Raw genomic sequence first — 20383 nt, forward strand, 5'->3', positions numbered from 1 at the left:
TATACTTGTTTTTGTTTATTTATATCTGATGTCTTTCTCTTTCCTTCAGGAATTGACACAAGTATTTACTCTGTTTATGAAGGCCTACAGGTTTTGGGCAGTATTATATCACAAGGCAAGCATAACAAAGTTTAATAATTTACTCCACAACAATGGGTACTCCACTCAACACAGCAACTCAATAGTCGTATTGCACTCCTCACGACGACTATGACAATACACGTGTATCATTGAGAACAAAAATGTACTCCTAATGTGCACTATGTGCAGAATAAAACTGACAGTTCTCAGTTCACAGTTCGTTCGCCTTGCCTAGTTCTTCACGTTCACTCACTCAAGTTCAATGTACGTCGATCCGCAGCCTTCCAGATACTGTTCACAACACATCGAACCCAAGCCTTCCAAATGCAGTTCCCTGCACGTCGAACCCAACCCTCCGGATGCGGATCCTTGCATGTCGAACCCAGATCTACTGGGCTCGGATTTTTCCTATCATTAAGTGGAGGGAAAACTTATATTTAGTAAGCCTATATTCTTTTACGATTGTAAATTACATTGTTGCAGAACTTTTAATGCATTGTTATTAGTTCAGTATTCGCAGAACAACAAATATCAAGTTACAGATAATACCAGTACAGATTTTCTCATGATTACGCTACTATCAAATGGAATCAGTAATGTTGCACTGCAAGATTTCCTATTTTAAAGTCACAAAATTAACGAACAACAAAGGTCTTATATGTCATAACAATAAGAGATAGCAAACTTTATAGCACATTTGCAATCCCGAATTCCGAAACAATCACATAAACTATCTCGCTCGTCTCGATAAAAGTAAGACAAAGGCAGGTGATTTTGGACAGAGAGGTTTATTAAAAATAAAAGGTAAACGGTAGCTAAGAGTTGACTAACGGTTTGTAATTCTAATAAAAATAATTATACAGGTGAAGTCCGAATTGTTGAAACATTACTCATAAATTAATTACAAGCTTGTATCTCTAATCATAATGTACTTCCTTATGAAAATAGGTGTGTTTTATTTTAATATTCGATAAATTGAATGTGTCTTTGTTGCGACAATTTTACAGATTGATAATATATTTGCTTCAGGATTGCAGCTACGAATGACAGAAATGTATCAACAGATTTGGACAGTCTTCCACTTGAAGAGAATGAGACTGTGTGTGACACTCTCAAGAATTCATTTTCCTTGCGAAAAGCTGTGCGGAGTCGTGAAGGTGAGAAGCAGTTGGAATTACGACTTCCTAAAGTATGTTTCTCAACTGGGGAAAAACTGAACTGTCACAAGTCCAAGGACGTAAGAAGGAAACCTTTCAAATGTGATGTTTGTGGTAAAAGTTTCTCGCAGTTGTATAGCCTGAGAACCCATATAGTTCTCCATAGTGGCTTGAAGCCTTTCAAATGTGATGTTTGTGGTAAGCGTTTCTCTTTGATGGATTACTTAAAAAAACATAATCGCACGCACAATGGCGAAAAACCTTACAAATGTCATGTTTGTGGTAAGTGTTTCGTTTCGTCGTGTGGTTTAAAATCACATAAACGCACTCACACTGGCGAGAAACCTTACAAATGTCATGTTTGTGGTGAATGCTTCTGTCAGTCGCGTAACCTAAAAAACCATGAACTTCTGCACACTGGCAGGAGACCTTTCCAATGTGATGTTTGTGGAAAATGTTACACCCTGGCGAATCGTTTACGTTTCCATAAACGGCTCCACACTGGCGGGAAACCTTTTAAATGTGATGTTTGTGGTAAGAGTTTTGTCGAGTTCTCTAAACTGAGACACCACATACTTCTGCATTCTGGGTTGAAACCTTTTAAATGTGATGTTTGTGGTAAGACTTTTGCCGAGTTCTGTAAACTGAGACGCCACATACTTCTGCATTCTGGGTTGAAACCTTTTAAATGTGATGTTTGTGGTAAGAGTTTTGCCCAGTTCTCTAACCTGAGAAGCCACATACTTCGGCATTCTGGGTTGAAACCTTTCAAATGTGATGTTTGTGATAAGTCTTACTCTCATTTGTCTTCTCTGAAGAATCATGAATATGTGCACACAGGCGACAAACCTTTCAAATGTGATGATTGCGGTAAATGTTTCCCTCAATCGCGTAAGCTGAAACTACACGAAGTTTTGCACTCTGGCGAGAAACCTTTCATATGTGATGTTTGTGGTAAAGGCTTTTCTCGGTCGGATAACCTAAAAATGCATAAATATCTGCACACGGACGAGAAACCTTTCAAATGTGATATTTGTGGTAAATGCCTCTCACTGCCGACTACCTTAAAAAGACATCAACGTTTGCACACAACCGAGAAATCTTTCAAATGTGATGTTTGTGGTGAATGCTTCTCTCGGCTGCGTAACCTAAAAGCCCATAAACGTGTGCACACAGCCGAGAAACCTTTCAAATGTGATGTTTGTTGTAAGTCTTTCTCGTGGTTGAGTTCTTTAAAAAAACATAAACGTGTGCACTCTGGCGAGAAACCTTTCAAATGTGCTGTTTGTGGTAAATGCTTTTCTCAGTCGGGTAACCTGAATGTCCATGAACGTCTGCACACACAGCCGAGAAACCTTTGAAAAATGATGTTTGTGGGAAGTGTTACTCGATTTTCTATTAATTATATGTTCATGAGCGCATGCACATTGGCGAAAAGCTTTTAAAATGTAAAGTTTATCGTAAGAGTTCTCGATGTCCAATAATCTAAATAGCCATCTGCGCCGCCACAGAGGCGAGAAACCTTTTAAATGCAATCTTTGTTGGAAATATTTCCTGGATTTGGGTATCTTAAGAAACCTTGAACCGCTACGCACAGGCCAGAATCGTTTCAAAGGTGACGTTAGTGATAAGGATTTTACGATGTTGGGTGGTCTAAAAATAAATGTGTAGGCTAATAGGCTTTAACACGTAGAGACGAGAATCCTTTCAAGTCTGACATCTCTCAAAGGTGTTTATTTTCTAAGACTATTTTAACTGTGTTCAATACATACGGACGAAAAGATTTAATAATGTGATGTCTGTGGAACGTATTTTGCCCAGTCCTGTAAACTAAAATCTTTATTCATCATCCACAATTAACCGGGAATGAAAACTTCAACAAGAACGAAAATGTTGTTAATTTACATATACTGAAAATTGAGCATTCGCAATTAACAACAAACAATCACTCTATTGCTCTCGTTAAGCTATTTCCTCGTCGTATATCTTGCAGTTAGGAGGCTGTAATAGAATATCCTCTTCATCCATCGTGTCTAATTAACTCAGAGTGTATCTGACCAAATTACGATTAAAATAGAATTCTTAAAAGATTCTGAGTCATAAATTTGAAGAAGTTTAATCTGGGTTTGAGGAACCGATTTCAGAACATGATGAATCTCCGGGTTCCTTAAAAGCCAGTAAGTCAGTAAGTAATGATATTTTAAAGGTACAAAAATATTCATGAAACTTGTCAACATCAATGTTGAGATGAAGATCATTTACAAATCTTTCAAGGTCCCCTGAAATGAGTGAAGGTTTCAAAAACAAAACAGCCATTTTTCTAAAATTGGGAATTCAAAATCATACATTTACAAGTTATAGGCTAGGTGTGTAATATTATGTGACAGGTGAGGTTAAGTGTGTAGGAAAGAAACAGGCACATTCGTACAGTTTTTCTATTTACATTTTTTATTCACTACATTATCAATTTTTAAAATATAAAATGGCGAAGAAATATAAGACATTGCTTAATAAACATCTTAGAATTTTGTATTTGCAGAAATTACATACAGGACTTCAATTTCAAAACTTGACAGTCTCAGTAACTAATTACTTAAATTGAATTCAATTTAAACAAAAACCGTCAATTTAGATACTGAGGGGAAAGTCACAAACCAGGCCTAATTGCATTCAGATTTCACCCCCACCCCCCAGCCATGTCATGAATAAATTCGTTATATTAAACTTTAAATACCTAGCTTTTCACAGTATTGTTAAGTTAATGTTGTGGAACAGTTCTTAACATTGTTCAAATGTTGAACCAATGTGCTCCATATGCAATTACCAACTACGACCATTCATGAAAACCAAGAAGTAAATATTACATATCTACAATTATTTTCGAAATCTGAATTTATTATGCTCTAATATAACATAATGAAACTCTTCTCTGAAACGTTCATGATGTCAGAATATCCTTAAGAAGTTGGGGAAAAAAAAGTTTCTAATAACACAAATGCATCCACTGAGTTCAAAACCATAAATTAAATGGAAGGATAATAGCAGCCAGTACATGAGAAGGCCTGTCGTCTGCTCTCAGTATTGGCCACTTAATGAGAATTATGTGTTGAGATGATAAATCACAATCTGTTCTAATGGTCTCCTTCGCCCTTACTATTATGTGAGAGGTGTTGGCGACACTGAAATCATCTTTATTCTCTACCTCAAATTACAGGACATTTAAGAAATATGGCGGTGTTCTTCATTCATGCAGGACAGATTTGGTATACAAGTAAGAATAATGTAATTAGGGCGAGTCGGGTAATCATACAGCTCCGAAACTGATCACATCCTTTTTCTACTATTTCACACTAAAAAGCCTACGCATTTTCAAGGTAATTGACATTGGCAGTGATACAAGTGTGCAGTATTCCTTTACAGTGGGGGGTGGATGTTCTATCGTGAATCTTTTAATCAGCAATATTCACAGAAAACTAATAATACTGTAATAACATCAATGAATGATGAAACATGAAAGTACAGCCGTTACAGCCCTTATGAATCGCGATCGTGTCTGTCCCTCTCATCACTTCACGGCCATCTGGAAGAAACTTTATTAAGGATTCAGTAAGCCCTGACATGACCGTGTAACTTCATGGAGGTAGTGCTGGAAACAATTTAACGACCGTCAGTATTGTCATACTTAGACCTAAGAAATGATGTCTCACTACTGCAAGAAATATGTGGGCCAGGAAGATGCCCTCACATCAGAGGTGAAATTTGAGGAAGATCCCGTGCCAATATTATCCGCTGTATTGAAACGTGAACCTGAGGTGAGTGGACCACAAGGAATGCACTGCTTGTTCTTCAAGTATTTATGTTATACTTTTATTCTAAAGACATTACCTCTTTACAACAGTACTGGTAGTGCATTGCACCCTATGATAGAGATATAATAATTATCATCAATATTTACTATTGCAAGTTATGTCGTGGTTCAGAGAAATCTATTGTTGAATTGCTACTTGGTTTCATGTTTCAAGTTTGAAAACGAAGTTTCTTGTTACAGTTACTGTTAATGTTGCAAAGCTACACATTTCTGCAGTGTATTTAATAATGTGTTGTTATACTTATGGTCTCGATTTTCTTTTGTTTTCTCTGTATTTTTGCCTAAAAGTCTCAATTACGGTAATGTTTCAAATGATTAATTTCGTTTTAGGCTAGGTGTACGTGCAGATAATATCGCAATTGCTTCATAAAGATTGAGGGTGTCAAACCAAAATATAATAATTATGCATACAGCATAGATTACGAAGATCAAGAACAACAAATAGAGGCCTTACTGAACATTTTTGGATATTATGGAACTTACAGTTTGTGAACCGAGATTAAGGCGATCATGTCAGTTTCGCTGTAAATATCAAGGTCGGCATTGCAGATTGCAAGATCATCTAATTGGGTCATATCGCCTACCTGAGCGTTTGAATGGCCACTTAAGGGGAGAGGATGGTATTTTTTAAAACTTTTTTTCCATTTGGTGTAAAATATTAATCTTTTGTATGTGGAGACCTCGTAGCTGTGGCAACACAACCAAATTTAAATTAAAAAAAAAATTGGGGGGCCAGATTTGAAAAAAAAAATATATATCCATTGCAGAATTTTACTAAAACCGATATATCTAAACCGTTTGTAAAGATAGATTCAAACATCTTTTTGCAATGTGCTTGTAAAAGCATGCTCTACAAACTGTCTGTAACAGAATTTTGATATTAGTCCCTACATTTGGAAAATAAACAATTAAAATTTAATAATAATTTTTTATTTCTTTTTTGCAAACAAACGGACATATTTTTAAAATGAAAACAATTAACAAAATTCTGTTACAGAGAAAATATTTCTAATGGTCTAAAGAATGTGTGTTCGAAATTTCATGCATATATCTTTAATAGTTCAGAAATTATATCCATTTTTGTCTGGCAATGTAGCAAAAAAATGAAGTAACCGGAAATAAAGATAAAACGGGGCGTCTGATTTAAAAATCAATAGCGCAGGAAGTTTAAAAATAGCGTCTCAACATACGGTAAGGGCACAAATACTCACAAAATGTTATGCAATCTATTCCACACATATCACAGAGTATTCTAAAGATTTTTTTTTTAATCTACTCATTTTACACCAAAAAAATATTGTCCTCTCCCCTTAAGTACCCATTTACTTGCAGCTTGTGAAAAGAATTTTGCTGAGTAGTTCAATAGAACAAAATCGGGCTGTCGTGTTTTTTCCACAGTTTCCCTTCATACACAAGGGGTTTTTAGCCATCGAGTACAGTCAAGCAAAAAATATTACGTGCTGACTAGGGAATAATCCAGACTCTAATTGTTTCTTTTACTAAACTACGCAAATATTGTTGCTAATCTAACACAGTGTTGAAGATACGCTAAGTATAATGCACAGTAGTGTATTATATGCAGTAATGGCCCAAATATTAAACAAGTGTGCAGAGTTAACTTTGCATATTCATCACCAGAGACGTTAATAACGAGTATAACAAATGTTTCTGCATGAATATATGGATTTACATATGCTTCCTGTCCTTATTCATCGTAATGTGAAGCACATACTGTCCGTTTTGATCAGGCTGTGACATACAGACACATAGAGAGCAACTTGTAAAGTTAGAAGTCGTCTTGGAACACTCTCTTTGTACTGCAGGAACTGAATTTTTCGGTTCAGCATGTGACTGGTATGAAGGAGGAATATGAGGACAAGAGCCAAGATCTCACAACTGAGATACAATTTGTGGAAGATCCGGTGCCAATTTCGTTTCCTATGGTGAAACATGAACCTGAGGTGAGTGGAGAACAAAGAATGCACTGTGTCTTCTTCTTCTAATGTTTGTTTTGTTTTGATTGTAATGTAAGTTGTCTATTTTACCTGCAGCGTATTTCATTCTGTGATTCGGCAATAAAATCTCATATATACAGGGTGATTCACAGAGGTTGGGCAGTACTCTAGGACTTGATTTCTGGAATCATTCTGATGAAAAAAAGTCTATTAGAACCTACGGCCTATCATTGGAAGTCCTCTTCCATTGAGACTCCTATATATATATATATATATATATATATATATATATATATATATATATATATATATATATATACTACTAGGTTCAAAAAGTTCCCGGGATTTTACTACCATTTTTCGTATTAATATATAACAAGGGGTATTATACATTTGTTTTGTTGGTAACATTCATGATGTCATTTCCTTAAAGTTTGCTGATAATGGCAATTATTGGTTTTGAGTTGTAGGCAATTGTTTATCATTGTGTTTTGTTTGTTCGTCGCATTTTGTAATTATGTCCACAGAGCAAAGTACAAACATCAAGTTCTGTGTTTTGCTGGGGACATGATCAGTATGGCTGATGAAGATGGTGATTTCTTAAACAAAATGAAACTGGTGCTACTTGTACGACCCAGTCCCTAAACGACAGTCATCTGAGTGGAAATCGAAAACATCTCCTCGGAAGCAAAAATTTCCTAGGGACACTTCCAAAGGCAAAGTTATTTTAAATGTTAAGTTTTATTTAACGACGCTCGCAACTGCAGAGGTCATATCAGCATCGCCGGATGTGCCGGAATTTTGTCCCGCAGGAGTTCTTTCACATGCCAGTAAATCTACTGACATGAGCCTGTCGCATTTAAGCACACTTAAAGCAAAGTTATGTTGGAAGTTTTCTTCGACTCTCAGGGTCTCATGCACCATGAGTTCATTCCAGAAGGTCGTACTGTAACGAAAGAATTGTACGTAGAAACCCTCCGTCGCCTCTGGGACGCAGTGAGAAGGAAACGTCCAGAAAAGTGGGTAGAAAACAACTGGTTCCTTATGCATGACAATGCACCTGCTCATCGCGCAATTATTGTAAAGAATTTTCTTGCCAGGCACAACATAACTGCTTTGGATCACCCACCATACTCTCCTGATCTCTCACCACCTGATTACTTTCTGTTTCCCCGTCTGAAAAGTCATCTGAAAGGACGGAGATTCAATGCTGAAGAGGTTATCGCAAACGCGACGAGAGCACTAAGACGGGTTTCACAAAATGGCTTCCAGGCCTGCTTCCAGGATCTCTACACGCGTTGGCAAAAGTGTGTTGTTGCGGAAGGCAACTATTTTGAAGGGAATGCTGTAGAATAGTGTTTAAGGTACGTTGTTTCTATGATGCTAGCAAATTCCGGGAACTTTTTGAACCTAGTATGTATATATATATACAAGCTCGCACATTATTACCTTATTCGATAGCTCTGAAAATGACCACAAACGACACAGTGGTTGAAACGTCAGCCACTAGCACCAAGACAACGCGGTATAAGCCCAGGAACTTCTCCACACACCATGTGCACAGTCCGCGGAAATCTATGCCAACAATTGATCCAGAGTCTTATTATTATTTTTTTTTTGAAAACAACTTAAATTTTGGGTTTAGTCCAACACAGTCTTGAACATATGCTACAATATATACACAATAGTACAGGGACATCATTTTATTTTTACTTCAATTTTTATTGCACCTGAGTTTTTGAATGTACTTCACTCCCACTCCTTCTACTCATGAAGTTCAACCGTCCTCCACATAGATCCAAGACCGCATGTACAGTCATAGTAGCCTTACGGTCATAGTAAACAGCGCGTTCCAAAAATATGTTCGCGTTTTCCAGTGATGAAAGAGCTTTCAATATTGAATCATTTTCCATTTGCCTACTTCGCATCCCGGTTTCCCCCACCTGCTTCTATTCGCCTCTCTGTAAAGGCTAGTGGCTGGGCTGTCTTAGCTCTTTTCTGAGAACATTAATTTCGGTTAGGAATTGGACGTCTAAGTAATATTATACCCATACAACTGTTTACAATAACTTAAATATAAGGGCCTCATTAAGTAATTAACTGTCACGTGATTTCCCCTCTTTCTACGATCCTTAGACATAACTACTTGGACGGGCAGTAGAGAGCATGTCTGAGTAATTTTATCTTTTCGGATCGAGCAGAAGTGAAGATTGAATTTACAGCACGTAAGGTATTCTTTTACAGAGTAAGTACAGAATTATTTCAACATGAGTTGCTAGTACGAAGGACGAAACTGGTAATTGGAATTACAGACATTAGAACTGAATCCTGAATCGAAATGAACGGCCACCATTTTGAAAAATGTGTTTACATATCCATATTATGATTATTTTTCAATTTAACCTCATTCTCTATAGTGTACGTTAATGTGCTGTAGACAGTACAATATACACTGCATAATGAATACGTCCGCATGGACACCTCAGTTCGTGAGTAAAAACACTTATTTTTAATACTGTACTGTATTTTAATTAAACAAAAACCTAATGAAAATTATCTGACTCAAAAGCGTGATATTTCCTAGTTTACGTAAATCGATGAACTACTTTTCTTCCCTCCTATTCCTAGTAGAGCGATTTGTTTTTAATTATTACATCAGTATCATCGAACTCCAGTCGTTGAAGGGGGTAGCAAACGGTGTTTCCGGTTTTCAATCGTTGATCCAAAGGCATAGCCAGGTAAATATTAGAAATGTTAGTAAAAATAAAATGGTGTCCCTGTATATTATATACAGGAATGGCTGAAATATGCACAATTATCTTTTCGTATTATGCCAGTCGTTCATAACATGTCTAAAAATTGGTTTTTCATCAAATATTTGCTTTTGCATATGAATCCTAGCCCTATTCAACATGTCAAGTCGTTATATGCGGATATATAAAGGGCACTTGTAACGTTAGAAGTCGTCTTCTATTACCCTGTAATAAATTGCTCATTTAAGACTCTCTTTGTACTGCAGGAACGGAATTTCTTGGATCATCATGTGACTGGCATAAAAGAGGAATATGTGAACCAGAGCTCTGATCTGAGATCAGAGGTAAAATTTGAGGAAGATCCAGTGCCAATTTCGTTCCCTGGGGTGAAACGAGAACCAGAGGTGAGTGGAGCACAAGGAATGCACTGTGTGTCCTTTTTCGAGTTTTAAATTGTATTTAGATTGTAACGGACACTGCCTCTTTACAACAGTACTTGCAGTGCCTTTCACTGTATGATGGAGACAAAAACACTTAGCACTATTTACTATTACAAGTCATGTCATGTTTCAGAGAACTGATATTGAACTGTTATCACGTTTTATGTTTTAATCATAAAAGCGGATAAGGTTGTTATACTCTTAATTGTTACAAAGTTACACATTCCCACAGTGCTTTTGAAAAAATGTTATTTTCAAGGCCCCGACTTCTTTTTGTCTTTTCTGTGTCTTTTTCTAAATTCTCAATACCTTTTACTATTTCCAAATAATAGATTTTGCTTTAGATGTATTTGCAACATTATCACTGATCTTCATTTGTTGTTCAACCTGTGTTTCCAAGTATTTACATATTTGCAATGTATCTTTTTAGAACATTATGTTATCTGTAAAGAAAATATAATTTGTATGTTAAAAATAAATTATGTAGCTTATTTTGAGTACAGTGCAAATTTAACAAAATGTTCTGATATATCTGTGCAGGCAGAGCATGTATGAAACTACTGTTTATTTCTTTTACTCTTATCAAGTTATCAAGTTCACGAAATTGTCGAACGAATTTTGCAACCAATTTTATCTCTACGATGTGGTGTAATGATCATTGTGGTCACAGCAAAGGAATCTTTGTATATTACAGCTTTGGTTTAATTTCATAGTACATGATATTGCCTCGCAGAAATTATGGAGCTAAACTGGTATAAATTAGACAGTATTAACATTGTTATTCACATATGCGCAACATTTAATTATCAACAGTAATCTCACTAGAGATTTTGATTTATCTAGAGAAAATCAAAACTCGAGTGGGATTTAATTGAATATTACACGATTAGAAGATAATAAATAAACATTAGAAAAATAACAAAGTACTCCAATACTATAAAATATTAATTTCCTTACGAAAATACAAGTGTCTTCAAATTGTATTATTGTACCATCTCAACATTACGCTAGATGGCAGCAGTGTTTTGTGATTATGTTTTCTTGTTATCAGTTGTGCCAAATATGGAATCTTTATTGAACTCTATGGACGGTTACTAGCAACGAGTTAAATACTAGGATCCAACTCGTTGGTTACTAGTCAAGAAGGCTTTGTTGATTAGTTTCATTTTTATTATAACATTTGCATCCCACTTCAGTCATCCGGGTCCCAGTAATCTATGTTACTTGACAGATGATTTTCAATAAATCTTAGTATTAAACAATCTCTGATACGTGACTGTCCATTATATCATATAGCAGAAGCTATAACAAACATAACCTAAATAATATAAACAAGTGTTAGAAAAGTTTTAATTAGGGATGATGAAATAAACAAGAAACGTTTTAATTAACGATGATGAAATAAAAAGTAAACATGAATAATTTAAAAGAAACAATTATTGAAAGTACAATTTTCAAATTTGAATGTTTTAGTGGTTGGTGGTTCAGTTGATGTTATATTGGACGTGTGCATAAAAGAAGTGAACTCGTTGATGTACATGGTGTATCCCTCAACTTATTCAGGATTTCCGAATGGTGCTCTATATGTATGACCAGTGATCATTATTAATTCTTGTTCTTGAATGCCAATGCGAGTCGTATTTGAAAGTGCTATGCATCGACTGGAGTGGTTTGTAATTTTCTGTTTTTTGACGTCCAGACCAGTGCACTTTGAAATGTTGGCAAACAAAGAAACAAATGCTAGGGTAGTGATAAAAAGAAACAAACGCTAGGGACGCGGTAAAATTAAACAAATGCTAGGGACGCGATACAATTATGCGATAAGCAGCCATGATTGGTTGAAAGACGTCCTTTCGTACCGGTTTATTTGGTCAAAAGTAAGTGTGACGTAGTGTAATAGTCAATAGAATACGATTTTTAACTGCTGGTGTTATGAGCACAGAAGTGCTATCAAAAGCAAACTGAATCAGGCCATTATATAGGTACCTGCTAATGAAAGAGTTACCTGGTTGAAGTTTTTCTGGGTTTATCATTTAAACAATTATTGAAAACAAATGCTGCCGAACTTTCGGTGCGGGATCTTGTACTCATTTCGCTGCCATTGTCACCTGTATTTCGGTCAGACATTAGAGAACCATTACAGTTGACAGTGTCGTAAAATAAAGCACTTAAATAATCTACCATATTCGTCACTATAAATCAGATTGTTCGATCATAGATAATTACTGCTATTAGGGCTATACAGTAGTTAAATAGTTATTCTATAACAGCCATTTTCCACCAGTTTGCCACGGCACGCTGCAACTATCCACTCATGCGGCAGTCAACCTTCAGTAAACACAGCGTAGGTGTACGAGCAGCAGAGACGAAAATGACTGACACGCATGTAGGGTAGCCATATCAGTAAAATTAGAATTTAAAACAGTTAATTAAATTTAATTAAAATTAAAATTTTATTTCTCTTTATGAACGAACATGTTTCGCTCATTAAATACTTAGCAACAATGTGATGATATTGTATGTTTTCTAATTTCCTAAATAACAAATTAAAAGAAAAACACGAATAATTAACACAAATTATTGCACTGGAATAATTCTCAGTAATTAAATTTTGCATTTCTATCATAAACTTTACATAAAGCTACATAAATTGTGTTAGTCCAATTTGTGAATAATATGTATTTTGTTTCTCTTCTCTAACTTTTTTTTGTACCATGTGCCTTTCAACTATTTATTGCCCGATATGTTGACTAAGAAATAATTGATATAAAATTAAAACTGTTTTATTTAATATATTAATGCATATACATACATTTATTTGCTTTATTTGTGTTTGGTAGCGATCATTCTGTCCTAAAACCCTCAATATTCCCCTCCAGCTTGGAAAAACAGCTTTATATAGAGTGCTGCAGGATTTTAAATTACGCCTTTATTGTGCGACATGTTGAAAAAGGGTGGAAAACGCTGTTCTATAAGGAAAAGAATTATCCCGTGAAAAATCTGGTCCAAGAATTGGCTTCTTTTAGCTAAAACTCTGGTAGCCCTAACAATACTTGAATGGAGTTCTGTGGAATCTAAACTTGATGCGCTTTTGTTAATGTAAATAGTGCTATCTTTCTGTTTTATTTGCTCTGTATTTTTAGGAAGAGCAAAGAGACATGGACACAGTGATTGAGGAGCCAAAGATGGCAGTAACGGCAGAGGACAACGAGGATTTCATTGAAAGGTGAGTGTGGGGTGCGAGTCTTCACGTAGAGTTCATTGTGTTTGAAGTGTCCGTTTTCTTCACTGTCCAGAAGCAGCTTCAGAAGAACTGTCTGTACGAGTCATCCAGCGATAATCAGTCATAGCTTTCACATTCCACTTCCCTTGGTATCTGGTTTCCATAAGTTCTGTTCAAACGTTTCTTCATGTTGTTCACTAGAAGGGCGTAGATTTTCAGGAATATAATGTGGAAGAACGTGCAAGAAGTGGGCCTTCACACTCTTATTGTACTCCAGGGAAATATTGAACTACCATTTTGAGTCCATTCCAAGTGTTTTTCTTTGCTCATCACCTTTACAGTACTGTGTAACATTAATTTTCATATTTTATTTTATTTTTCATTTATTTATTTCTCTGTTCGTTCATGCATTCTGGTGTGGTTAAGGCATCAGTCTTTCACTTTCACACCACCAAAATTACAACTACAATAATACATACAAGGGTTCATGATCAATGTTTCATTAGGGGTTGGATTTCTTTCTGTTTAGCCACTGATTCTTCTTCCACTGCATAGACCTAGCCCTACTGTCCCACTCAGACACAAAACTTGCTGCTGTTATTCTTAACTAATACAGAGTTCTTAGCAATAAAGTCGTTAACTCTATTACTCTCCAATATTTCTCACACTCTGTGAGTTTAGAGCAGAGCTGCTACGAAATCAGCGTAGCAACTTATGATTTAGAGGTTATGGTTATGGGATGGCCGTGTGATTCTGTGTAAAAGACTGCTTATAACTGTATGACTAGTCAGCGTTCGGACATGGATGTAGAACGTGTTACTGTTAGTGAGGTATTATAGTTGTAGTGAAAATCACATTCATATAAATGAAATATTTCATGTTATTAGTGCCTGAAATACGTCAAGCACAATAGTCAGCAGTAAAATAAGGGGAGTGGATGGTATTTTTTTTTAACATTTTTCCTATTTGTTGTAAAATATTAATTTTTTTATGTAGAGAGCTCATAGCTGTGACAACTGAACCAAATAAAAATATTTTGAAGAAAAAATATTTGGGGGCCAAAATTTGAAATAAAAAAAATACCCAATGCAGGATTGTACTAAAACCGATATAACTAAACCCTTTTTAAAGATAGATTCAAACAATTTTTTGCAATATATTTGTAAAAGCATGTTCTACAAACTGTCTGTAACAGAATTTTGATATTCGTCCCTACGTGTGTAAAATAAACAATTAAAATTTAATAACAGTTATCTGGTTTCCTTTCTTGCAAACACACGGACGTATTTTTAAAATCAAATCAATTAACAAAATTCTGTTACAGAGAAAAGTTTCCTAATATGAATGTGTGTTGTAAATTTCATGCATGTATCTTTAATAGTTCAGAAATTATATCCTTATTAGTTGGCAATGTGGTAAAAAAATGAAGTTACTGGAAACCGATATAAGCGGGCGTGTGATTTAAAAATTCATATCCCAGGAAGTTTAAAAATGACGTCTCAACATCCGATAAGGGCACAGATATGCACAAAATGTTATGCTATGCGTTCCACACATGTCACAGAGTATTTTAAAGCATTTTTTTTTTTAAATTTACTCATTTTTCAGCACAAAATACCATCCTCTCCCCTTAAGTGTAATTAATTTATATAACAGCTTGTACAAAAAAAAAAAAGAAATAAGGCATAAACATTATTTAAAAATGCCTATATTCTTTTACAATTGTAATTTAAATTGTTGCAGTACTTTTAAAGCATTGTTATTAATTTAACGTTCGCAAGACAACAAATATAAAGTTAGAGATAATACCAATATAGATTTTCTCAGTATTACGCTTGCTACGAAATGGAATCAGTTATGTTCCCCTGCAAATTTTTCTAATTTTAAAGTGACAGAATTAGCATACTATATAGATCCCATATATCACAAGAATAAGAGATACAGAACTTTATAGCACATTTGCAATCCCGAATTTCGAAACAATTACCTAAAATAACACGATTGTTGAAAAATAGTAAAGCAAAGGCAGGTGAGTTTGAACAGAGAGGTTTATTATAAATAAAAACCAAGACTTGACTAACGTGGTGTACTCTTTATAAAATATATTGTACGGGTGAAGTCCAAATTGTTGAGACACTCTGATACATCCTTTTTTACTCATTAATTAATTACAAGGCTATATCTCTAATCGCAATATATCTCCATGAAATAGGTTTTTCTTCATTTGAATATTCAATAAATTGAATGTATATTTGTTGCGACTATTTTATAGACTGATAGTATATTCGCTTCAGGATTGCAGCTACCAATCAGAGGACTGTATCATTAGAATTGGACAGTCTTGCTCTTGAAGAGAACGAGACTGTGCGCGAGATTCCCAAGAATTCAAGTTCCTTGGAAAAGCCTGTGCGGACTCGTGAAGATGAGAAACAATTCGAATTAGAATTCTCTAAAATATGTTCCTCGACTACGGGAAAACTGAACAGTCATTTATCCAATGACTTAGGCAAGGAAAGTTTCAAATGCGATGTTTGTGCGAAGTCTTTTTCTAACTCTCATAACCTAAAAACTCATAAACGCCTGCACACTGAGGAGAATCGTTTCAGATGTGATGTTTGTGGCAAGTTTTACGCGCAGTTGTATTACCTAAGAGTACATCAACGCGTGCACATTGCCTCCAAACCTTTCAAATGTGATATTTGTGGTAAGTGTTTCTCTATTTTGTGTTACTTGAAAGCTCATAAACGCACGCACATTCACGAAAAACCTTACAAGTGTGATGTGTGTGGTAAGTCTTTCTCGCAGTTGAGTTCCCTGAGAAAACATGCACGTGTGCACACAGGCGAGAAACTTTTCAAATGTGATGTTTGTGGTAAGCGTTTCTCTCAGTCGGGTCACCTAAAAACCCATGAACGTCTGCACACAGCCGAGAAGCCGTTCAAATGTGATGTTTGTGGTAAGTGTTTCTCGCATTTGGGTTCTCTGAGAAAGCATGCACGTGTGCACATAGGCGAGAAACCTTTCAAATGTGATGTTTGTGGGAAGTGTTTCTCTGAGTCTGGTAACCTAAAAGCCCATGAGCGTGTGCACTATGGGGAGAAGCCGTTCAAATGTGATGTTTGTGGTAAGGGTTACTTGCATTCGTATTCTCTAAAAGTCCATGAACGCCAGCACACTGACGAAAAAGTTTTCAAATGTGATGTTTGTGGTAAAGGTTTCTCGATGTTGACTAAACTAAATAGCCATCTGCGCAGGCACACAGGCGAAAAACTTTTCAAATGTGACGTTTGTGGTAAGTGTTTCACGGATTTGTCTAACCTAAGAAGCCATAAACGGATACACACAGCCGAGAAACGTTTCAAATGTGACATTTGTTGTCAGGATTTCACGACATCCGGTGTCCTAAAAAGACATCTGCGCCGACACACAGGCGAGAGACCTTTCGAATGTCAAGTTTGTGGTAAATGCTTCTCAGATTCGAGTGTCCTTAGAAACCATGAACGCCTGCACACAGGTCAGAAACCTTTCATATGTGACGTTTGTGGTAAAAGTTTCACCCAGTTGAGTACCCTAAGATACCATGGACGCCAGCACAGAGGCGACAGACTTTTGAAATGCGATGTTCGTTTAGAATGATTGCCTGAGCTTAGTAGTCATAAATGCCATGAACTCTAGCACTCAACGTGACGGCCGTCAAATGTCTTTTGCTAATAGCTATAGCGTTGATGCACTCAAGCCCATTGGTAACAATCCTTTCTAATGCGAGTTTTGTGGTTAATTATTTTCGCGGGCGGGTATCCTAAAAAGCCCTTAACGCCTATAGGCGAGAATCCTTTCATGTCTGGTATCTGAAACGTTTATTTTGCAAGGCTATTTAAAATATGTTTTCTAACAGTGACGAAAAGATTTGGTAATGCGATGACTGTAAAATGTGTTTTTCTCTGTCCTGCAAGCTAAAAATTTTAGGCCTAGTCCACAATAAACCGGGAACGAAAACTAGTACGAGAATGGAATTAAGGCTGGTTCACAATAAACCGGGAACGAGAAGCAGAGGACGTGAATATGAAAATTTTTGATTCACAATAAACCGATAACGTAGACGACTATGCATATCCATATGTATGTCAATAACGATATGTAAAGTCGATATTACGCATTCTGATGTTATTTAATGTATAATTGACCAGTGGCGTTCTGTCATGAGTACAAGGCAGCCAACATAAGCACAGGTTAACCAACTTCGAAATTTCAACTGAAACTTGTCATTAGGTATGGTACTATGAATATGCCCATGCATCTTTATCATCACAACCTATTTTAAGCCTACCATAACGTAAAATAGAGAAGAGGCATTTGTAATAGAACAAAAATGAACACAACAATATTTATTGAATTGAAGCGTGAATAAGTAGTGTGTAATACAACCAATACAGTAATAAAATATGATTCGCTTCCTGTCGGTTTTCAAAGATGCAGCTATTGATAGCCATCTTTATACGAGGCGCGCCGCTTATCGTAAACGTGAGGATTTCAATATTAGAATCTCCTCTAATAAAACTTGCCCCATGATGCACAGCACAGAACAAAATAATGCATATGTTATGTCACTATCTTCTTGCTACAAAATATATGACGACAAAATAGCTTTTAGATGGCAATAGAATGAAATTAGTGTGCTGTGATCGGAAACATGAACGCCAAAGTTGAAACTTGGCCAACTCTCCGTTCCCGATCTCGGGCTCCGGCAAGCTTTTCGTTAATTTGTGAATGCTCACATTTAAATGTATACATTTTTAACAATTTTACCGTTTGCGTTTTCTTTCCGATTCTTGTTTCCGGTTTATTGTGAACCAGCCTTTACTTTTACAGTATATACTTTGAAAGGTGAGCTTTTTGCAAATAACGAGAAAATTGCAGGGAATGTGAAAGTTGATTCACTCTGTTGTCAGCATAGAGCTATGTTTTGTAGTAAGGAGGCCGTAAAAGATATCTTTATTATCCGTGGTGTCTAACTAACACAGGATTTCATTAGACTTACTTTCAGTATTAAGCTACCACTTGAATTCTTAAAAAATTCTTTGTTTTAAATTTGGTAGTAAGTTTATCTGTGTTTGAAGGACTGTTTTCAGACCACGCGAGGAATGATAGCAGGAGGAAAAAGAATTAAGTACATACGATTTGCTCATTATATGGCGTTGTTAGCAGAAGAGATGATACTAAGGAATTTGCCACTAGAGCTAAATGACAGCTGTGAGCGGTAGTATGAGATGGGGATTAATTCAAATAAGACGATAACCATGGTCATACGAACAAAAACATAGAAGGTAAACTTGCGAATTCTAAATGAGGCAGTAGAGCAAGTGGACTGCTTCAAATACGTGGAATATACTGTAAGCAGTAATATGAGCTGCTGCCAAGAAGTCAAAAGGAGAATAGTAATGGTCAAGAAAGTTTTTAATTGGAAAAGGGGCATATTTTGTGGACCTCTGGAAGAACTAAGGAAGAGACTAGTGAAGTGCTTTGTATGGTGTGGCATTGTATGGGACAAAAACATGCCCATTACGACGAAATGAAGAGAAGCGAATAGAAGGATTCGAAATATGGATATGGAGAAGAATGGAACGTGTGAAGTGAACTGACAGAATAAGAAATGAAGCTGTGTTGGAAAGATTCATTGGAGAAAGAATAATACTAAAATTGATCAGGAAGATGAAAGGGAATTGGTTGTGTTACTGGCTGAGAAGAAACTGCCTACTGAAGGCTGCACTGGAAGGAATAGTGATTGGGAGAAAAGTTCGGGGCAGAAGAAGATATCGGATAATAGATGATATTAAGATTTATGGATCTTATGAAGAGGCAAAAGGGAAGGCAGTAAATAGGAAAGATTCGGGAAGCTGGGTTTGCGTGAAAGTGCTGCACTTGGGCAGAACATTGAATGAATGAATGAATGAAACTGTTTATATTAACTGGCTTATACTCACGAAAGAACGCCATTGTTCAGTTATGCACATTGTCGATTCTGTTCGATGGTTTATTGTGAATCATAAAACACTTTTGTAGTTTTCCAGTGTACTTACCAAATTTTATTGAAGTAAATATAATTTTGTATATTTATTAAGTTATTTCTTATTTCTAGTACTTCTTTATGAGGCTTTGTGCTAGAAGACTACGAAATATAACGGGCAATGTGAAGTATATTGTACTTAGTATGAGTGGAATAAAATTGATCAATATGGATATAGAAACAGATTGTTTCCTTCAACTCTTCCGTACAAAAATAATAACCTATACTTATTTAATCAAGAATAAACTTTCCTTAAAATAGTGAAAGGTTTTTAATTAGTTGAAGTAAATCTTTCATCTGTGAACCATTATTTTGTTAAATATCTTCTGTTTGAAATAATATTGATGAGGATTTTATAAAAAGGTTTATTTTCATTCTTTAGATAATATCTTGCAAGCCCCTCTCTTTCCGGCTGAAAGTTTGCTGATACAATTAAAGGCAGCAGAGAGAGAGGAATATTGTTCAAATTCACTTTCATGCCGAAAACTGCATTCTCGGGCAACTATTCAAGGTCGCTGTACATTTGTTCGAGTTGTCGTTACTCCAGGCTTGTCAGTCGTAATTCTTATGCACTCAGTTCTCGAGATCTTAAGTTTAATTGTTGGAAGTGTGTCTTGAGAAGCACTTTTAAAGCCATTGTTCTCAGATGAGTTAGATCAGGCATGTCAGAAATCAGACACTGAAAGTGCAGTGTATGTGCGCGGAATGCCGGCCTGTGCAGATTCCGTCATTCACGTGTTGCTCTTACCAGTTCTTAGCGGGAGGCATGTACAAGAATCTATTCTGCACTTCTAGTGTTCAATTAAATTGACATTTGGACATTATAAACATACTTAGCAGAA

At 35.9% G+C, this 20383-nt stretch overlaps 1 protein-coding gene across 4 annotated transcripts in view; it reads left to right on the plus strand.

The window, feature by feature from the left end:
• Positions 1–20152, plus strand: part of LOC138692182 (zinc finger protein ZFP2-like) — a 35456-nt gene extending 15304 nt beyond the window's left edge. The window contains exons 1-5 of one of the 4 annotated variants that reach the window (XM_069815238.1): positions 2600–5050; positions 6930–7067; positions 10081–10218; positions 13398–13480; positions 15772–20152. In XM_069815238.1, coding sequence (XP_069671339.1) covers positions 4934–5050; positions 6930–7067; positions 10081–10218; positions 13398–13480; positions 15772–17113 — 1818 coding nt within the window. In that variant the 5' untranslated portion in view covers positions 2600–4933 and the 3' untranslated portion in view covers positions 17114–20152. Of the gene's footprint in view, positions 1–1110; positions 5051–6854; positions 7068–10080; positions 10219–13397; positions 13481–15771 lie in introns of those variants that run through there. The other 3 variants (XM_069815240.1, XM_069815239.1, XM_069815237.1) reach the window with 3 other exon arrangements.
• Positions 20153–20383: the final 231 nt, after the last annotated feature.

This window comes from Periplaneta americana, chromosome 16 (genome assembly GCF_040183065.1).
Source record: "Periplaneta americana isolate PAMFEO1 chromosome 16, P.americana_PAMFEO1_priV1, whole genome shotgun sequence".
In the NCBI taxonomy this organism is placed as follows: domain Eukaryota; kingdom Metazoa; phylum Arthropoda; class Insecta; order Blattodea; family Blattidae; genus Periplaneta; species Periplaneta americana.